This window comes from Phaseolus vulgaris, chromosome 9 (assembly GCF_051622355.1).
Source record: "Phaseolus vulgaris cultivar YP4 chromosome 9, ASM5162235v1, whole genome shotgun sequence".
Classification (NCBI taxonomy): Eukaryota; Viridiplantae; Streptophyta; class Magnoliopsida; order Fabales; family Fabaceae; genus Phaseolus; species Phaseolus vulgaris.
The window spans coordinates 23,945,521-23,953,209 of NC_143506.1; the positions used below are offsets into that span (position 1 = coordinate 23,945,521).

The 7,689-nt window shown below is 29.6% G+C and overlaps 1 protein-coding gene across 1 annotated transcript; it reads left to right on the forward strand.

The window, feature by feature from the left end:
* Positions 1-6,541: 6,541 nt before the first annotated feature.
* Positions 6,542-7,455, forward strand: LOC137822064 (uncharacterized protein At5g65660). Its single transcript, XM_068626959.2, has 2 exons — positions 6,542-6,823; positions 6,999-7,455. Exons 1-2 carry the CDS (start codon positions 6,593-6,595, stop codon positions 7,149-7,151), a joined length of 384 nt encoding a protein of 127 aa, XP_068483060.1. The 5' UTR covers positions 6,542-6,592; the 3' UTR covers positions 7,152-7,455.
* Positions 7,456-7,689: the final 234 nt, after the last annotated feature.

The window sequence follows — 7,689 nt, forward strand, 5'->3', positions numbered from 1 at the left end:
GAAAAAGACAATTCTTATAGAATATGTGAATTTCGATTTTACTTTTTATAAAAATAATTATTTTCGTTCCTCCAAAAATTTAAATTACCATTTTTAATTCTTAATAGTAATTTTAATATAAAAAATATTAATTTTATTAAGGGAAAATATTATATTACAACTATATTAATTGATGTCATATACTATTATTGGTAAATACTTCAATTTTTAATAATTTTAGAGACATTAAAAAAATATTTTTTTTATGGATCAAATCAAAATTTAATTTTTTTATAAAGATTAAAAATAAAATTAATTGTCAAAATATATTTATATTTTATATAAAGGTAATGATTTAAAATTATAATAAAAGTACTAACACGTATATACTAAATTTTGAAATTTTGAAATTTTGAAATTTTAATATTTATTTTTTTAATCAACAATGATTATATTTTGTCTTCTAAAATTCAAGTATTTTTATTTATTTATTTATTTTGATAAGTTAGGTTAAAGATTATAGTGCTCTCCACCTAGGAGGAGTTCCAATTTTGACAGGGACTGAGACCTAATGCTATCACCTCTCTTATGATAAGAATTTAGTTTGACTTTTTGTTAGTATTTATCAATTCAATTAAATTAAATTATTACAAATTGAAAGTTATATTTAAAATGTGTATAACTAATTTTAATATATTAGAATAAGTTAAGATATATGTTTAAGGTGATATTAAATATATATATCGAGTTATATTAAGAAAATATTGATATAGAAAAAAACCAAATTTTCACATTGAAACAAATACAACAAAAATAATCAAATATACAAATTAATCAGCTTAATTAGTCATGTTTAGTATAAGATTTGGGTATATAATTGTGAGATGTAAACAAATGTTGTGTTATTATCTATAATGATTTTATTATAGATATCTACTTAACCAACCATGTAACGAAGCCTGTTTTTTAATTTGTTAAAAACTATTTTTTGTTCATATTAAAAAATTGTATGGAGTACTCAATTGTTGTAAGGACCGAGAAAAATAGTATGTAAAAATGGTAAAATTAAAATGACACCTAAATATTTTATTATTAAAAGGGAAAAAGTTATATAAATAGAAATTTAGTTATTCAGTTTCATTTTAAAAGAACCATTATCTCTCTAGAAGTTCCTTTTTACATTTCCTCTCCATTCTCTTTAAGATTCTGACCTCTCCTTGCGCTCATCAGTTGGACGATCGGAGTCTACCATTAGACTCTTGATAGCGAGATATACAAGACTGCCCGATCATAATCTTTGATAGATTAAGTTCATTTTTGTTCCTTTTTTCCTAAAAGCTCATACCTTCTTTCTAAAAGATTCTGACCTCCTCGCTCATCAGTTTGGTGATCAAAGTCTGCTATTGGACTCCTGGTAGTGAATTCTACGAGATTGCCCAATCAGAATCTTAGATAGAGTAAGTTCGTTCTTGACTCATTTTCCTTTGAGTTAGTTTTGATCTGGTTAGGATTGCCTTTTAGTTTAAGTTTGCATGTGAGGTTTTTATCTTCATAATTAGTCTCTGGTAGATCAGGGTCCTAATGATATAGTTAGATTTGTGATCAGGACTTTGTGGTGCAAGTTAGGTTATCCTTAAGCAGCTTTTGGTGGATTGGTAGTGAGCATCTGCTCAAGTCCAGGTAAGGGAAACTAATTTTATTTTTTGTAGAATCCTAGGTTAGAAGATCTGGATGTGGAGGTGACGTGGTCACCAGTTCAAATGTCAGCTTGCAGGATTGTCTCTTTTGAAGAGTAAAGTAATATATTAATTGAAATGGTTAATTCTGAATATTTGTATTGATTTTAAGGTGAATAAGTTGTTGAAAGTGTTTGTGATTGAGAATTGAAAGTGTTTGAATGATAATATAAATGAGTTGAACTATTTTTGAATATTTTGTTGAATTACTTAAATGAGATGTTTGATGAGAAGTGGTTGTTTGATTTTAGATGATGATTGATTTAGAAAGCATATATCTGAAACTTAGTTATGTGTTTAAGTGAATTTTCAGATATAATTTATATGTTTAGAAAAGTTTAAAATATTTATATGATTAGTGAATCAATTGTTGTGTGATTTGGAAATTCTAAACTTTAGTATGATTTGATTATGTGATTTGGATATTGTGAGAGTCAAAATATGAATTTTAATCAAGACATAGTATTTTCAAGAAAGAAAATACCGTGTTAAGATTGTTTAGGATGTGCATTGACTAGGAATTCATCTAGAAGGAAATATCCTAACTCTCCTGAGATAATGGAATCATATAGATGAAGTTATTCAGGTGGTGAGAGTCGAAGGAGGTTCATATGAATGAGTAAGTTGTTTGAAAGATAACTAATTTGATTTGTTATATGAATTAACCCTGTCATACTAGGAGAGAGATGATATTAAGATTATTTATGCTCATAGCTGTGTGGATTTCACAGTGAGATAATATGACAGGTGCAGATCTCTGAGTCTAAATTAACGCACGAGTCTTCCGGAAGTAGAGTCAAGTGTATATGTGTTGTGAGTCAGTAGATGGCTGACACGAGAAAGATGAATATTGAAATTGTTGATAGACGCTTGATGGTTATGTGAAATATTTGAGAAATTGTATGAGAATTTATGAATTTTGTGTATTAATTTGAAATTTAAATTATATAAAAAAAAATTGTTATAGCTAGCTTACCCTGTTATTTGTTTGTGTTTGTTTCTTTATCTGTGACAATCGTGTTGTACACGGGATGTTCCTGCTAGGGAGATGGGACCTAGAGAACTGTTGAAGTCTTCTTCTCCTTCCTTCGGTCGGGCAGGTGGCTAGGTGATGAACTGGGATCCTTCTCTTTCTTCTGCTTACCCTTCGGCACTCGGGACTCGGTCGTCGGGTGAACACCGGATGGTGGGGGTACCTGCGAACGCACTCCGACGCTCAAGTCAGTAAAGCGGGCGGTTAGCTCTCAGGTAGGTGAACAGTAATAATGACATACCTTACTCCTTGAAATGCGTGCTATTTATATTATTCTAGTGGGCCTACCTTGTTGGGCCCGTTTATCGAGGTGAATACCGCTTAGGGTTGCATTACCTAATTCTTGATGATGGATTAGCTTCACTGATCTCGGTTTGAGCGTTAGTTGTAATGGGGTTCGGCCATCGCCCAATTCCCATGGTAAGGGTCGGTCATCGGCCAAATACCTGTGGTCTTCGGCCGTCTAAGTTGAGTCGTCTAAGGTCTCGGCCTCTCGGCCAAGTCTCCAAAGGTCTCGGTCTCTCGGCCTCCCGGCCAAGTCTTATAAGGTCTCGTCCTCTCGGTCGTCTCGGCCAAGTCTTCAAAGGTCTCGACCTCTCGGCCAAGTCTTCTAAGGTCTCGACCTCTCGGCCAAGTTTTCTAAGGTCCCGGCCACTCGGCCAAGTCTCCAAAGGTCTCGGCCTACGGCCGGTCTACCAAGTCTTCAAAGGTCTTGGCCAGGTTCTCATGGTCTCGGTCAGGCTGACACGGCATCGGGCAGCCGGGTGGGTCCCGATCTCTCCCCGTACCGGTACACGGGAGTATATGAGATTGCAGGTAATAGAGCTTCTAAGTGAGCAGCGGGAGGATTTGATAGTTTAATTTGAATGCTCTATTTGTTTTTAAAACTTTTGATGTATATATTAAAATTCCTGTGAAAAGGGATATATGTTTTAGATACAATTATGAGATAGTTATATATATTTATATGTTAAGTAGATAATGTTTGTTTTACTTTTATTTTATTATAGGCAAAAATTTAGGATGTTACAATTGTGTTGTGTGTAAATTTGTTTTACTTTTATTTTATTATATATAGGTAAAAATTGAGGATTTTACAATTGTGTTGTGTGTAAATTATATTAATTTACATAGTTTAGTTGCCTTTTCATTCATGTTCATAAACTGAATTGTTTGTGGTGAACAAGTATCATCCATATTCATTAAAAAAACTCTTAAAAATTCATAATTAATAATATTATAATTACTGTATTACAAAATAAATTAATTTAAATTTGCAAAAAATAAATGTGCAGTAAAAGTTAACTTAAAGTAATATTGTAGGTTACTTTATAGGGTTATGGAATTAATGTTATGTGAAAAATATGGCTTTATAAGCAACCGTGCTTAACACTGATATAGCACCCACAAAGGTTGGGTTTGGGTGGGTAGGTCCACACCCATTACTATATACCATTCAAAGTGCACTCACTTCCTTTAAACAGAACTTAAATAATAATAATTAGTGGAGAACATTATGGGAAAGCAGCATTAATTAACTACTACACCTTTTGTGGCTGCATATTATATTTTCAACTCTTATTGCCATTTCTTAATTCCATCCACACACTAATAATAAACTACAGACTAACCACAGGATTGAAGGTGCCATTCCCTATGTGATAAAACTATGGATGATCATTACTAACTCCACCAATCTACATATCTAAAGTAGCATCCTATGGAGAATACCAAAATAGGTTAAAAAAAATTAAAGTTAATACATTTATAAAATTAATAAAAATATAAATTCAAATTTATAAGATTAGGTTTGTATCCATAATAATAAGAATTTAACTAATCCAATAAATTCTTGTTAAAATAAATTTTAATATTATTTTAAATAATAGATTTTAAGTTTAATTCTAAGATTGATATATAAAATGAAGTTTATACTTACTTATATATTATGAAATTTTGTTATCTTTAATTAATATGGGATCTACAATATTTATTTCAACGTTTTTACTTATATACTATATGAATATGTATTTAGAAAGATAATGTTATTAGTCGCTGATAATGTGAAAAAAAAAATTATATTCAAATATACATTATAAAAAAATTATGAAATAAAAACCAATTTTTCTAAACGAAAATAATTAGTTACAATAGTAACTAAATTTGAGACCATTTTAGAAACTAAAAAAAAATTGGTTTCTAAATTAGTTTCTATTATTGTTAAATAATTTTTAAATTGGTATCTAATTAACAATCAAAGTTTTTGCTACCAAATTTAAAAACTCAATAATTGGTAGTTAAAACATTGGTTGTTAATTAGATACCAATTTAGAAACCAATTTTTTTTTTTAGTTTTTAAAATGGTGTTTAATTTAATTATTGCAGCTAATTATTTTGGTATCTAAAAATTGATTTTTTTAGTGATAATACTTTAACCAAATAACTCATATGGTAACTCATCTAGTAACATTATTTTTCCAAATTTATTGGGTTAAAGTCAAATTAAGAATAAATAATAACCCTAAATTTACATGTTGTTTTGAATTTAAACTTTTATATATATATATATATATATATATATTATTTTTTTAATGAGTTTGATTAGATTTTAAGTTATTTTAATATGGTCTTGAATTTAGTACCTTTCAAGCATAACTTTTTAAAATAGAAAATGATTAATAGATGATCATTTATGAATTCACATTATCAATTTTAGAAAACAAAGTGTACACCTGATATTAAACATAAATAAAAAATATATTCATGAATTATTAATTAATAAAGTATTTAAAATTATTCATAAACAGAATTTTTATTTTTATAATTAAAGTTTGACTTTAAATTAATTTAATATTAAAAGGTATAACTTACTCTCATTTAAATTTCTAACAAAATTCACATTATTTTCTTATACAAATATACTAACTAAATTTAAAAACATAGGAGTGGTCGTGAGCAGTCCCTCATCCACTTATATTTCTGTTGAATGCAAAGTATAATAATGCCATCTCAAAGTTTGCTTGTAAGGAGGTAATTATCTTTCATTTATTAAAACTAAATATTTAAGTTTATTCCAATACAAGTTTACTTTGGACTATAAAATATATTCTTCTCGAAAGAACTTTGCTAATAACATGTAACTAAATTTTTATTTTTATTTTAAGAATCCGATTTTACTTAAGGAGACCTACGTACTTTCGACATTTTTACTTTTACTTTTCCTTTTTTATTGTTTTGTTTGTTACTTTTCAATATTAGTGTAACACTGACAAACCTTGTGTTAACGGATCATGCTCTAATTAAGTCAATATGAGAGTGACTTAAATTTATAAAATTTTTGGCACAATTTATAAAGTTTGGCACAATTTATGGTGCTCTTCTATACTAGTCTATATATCTATATTTCTGTTTTTTCAATTACATAATAAATTTGTATGGCAGAAAATAAATTATACATCAATAATATAAAATAATATAATGTTTGTAATCAAATTATAATTTATTATTTTTACTATATCCAGTGATTAAACTCTTTTTATAATATTGGAAATCAATACAGTGGCTTATAAGTAAGCAGTAATATTAAAAGCATTAGAAAAAAAAGGAGTGACATGTTGTTTCCGTACTAAACGGAAAATGTACCTCCACCTACTGTGCTTCTAAGTCACATCAAACATTTATCTTTAAAAATCAAGTCACACCCCACTAACTAGTAAGTGCACCCTTTGTCAACTATCCAATGAAACCCTTCTCAGACACTCTTACTTATAAAAACTGATGCTTTCTATGACTTCATTCATTCATTCATTCATCCATTCAGGTGAAATGGTAGCAGAGACCAAAAATGGAGATTGAGGACACATCAAGTGGAGCATCCATTGCCTTCCCTCTTGGCTTAGCTCTTCTCGTTGCCCTCTTGTTGTTCTTTTGCTGCTTCTTTTGCTGCTGCTTGCATTGGGAAAAGCTCAGACCTTTCTTTCCATTCTCTTCTGGGATTATCAGCAATCACCCTCATCACACACCACCATACACAGACACAACTCCCCCCCCTCACAAACCTGGTTTTCCTGTCTTGGTAACCACTTCTCTTTCTCACACCTCACAAACCATGTTTTTTTTTTTTCCTTGAAGTTTTAGTTTAGTCCTTAATATGTTGATACTGAATTCTTTGGTTAAAAACATGTTTTTTTGTTGATGTTATTGTTATCCTTTGAGGAAATAACTAATGGGATGTGTTTGATGGTGTTCAGATGGTGAAGCAGAACCGAGGTGAGAGTTTCCCAGTGCTGATGCCAGGAGATGAGGTTCCAAAGTTCATAGCTTTAGCATGCCCATGTCAGCCTGCAACAAATGAAAGTATCACAATCCATGTGGTCAAGGCAGCACCCAATGATTTGTGTTGAGGAGCAAAATAAAAAAACTGAAGCCATGACTAAATACCAAGTTGCAATCAGCAAACCCATCTCAATTCCCAGCAAGAAATTTCAGCTATACAAACTCAAACATCTGTGGATAGCTTTGTCTTCAGAGATGATTAAGAAAAGCTCGCGGGGTTACAGTGATGATTGGGAAATTAAAGCTCTGCATCATCATCTCTAGATGTATATAACTTTCCTTTTGGATGCCACTCACTGTAGAATTTTCTCTACTGCAAAATTTACAAGTTTGTAATATAACAAGATCTTGAAATTATTTTTTCTGAAACAATTCAAACATTTGCAAGGTACAAATATTTTATAAATTGATAAATATTGTCTGTTTGAAAATTTAACAAGACAGCAATTTCCCCCTCTTTTAAGCTTTAGATTAAATAAAGTTTCTTTTATTTTAAATTTGATGAGATAATATTGTTATAGTTAATAATTGTATTTAAACTATTATCTGTTTTAATGTTTACAATTTTATTATGATTTTATTATTTAAAACCTTTTAAAAAATTAA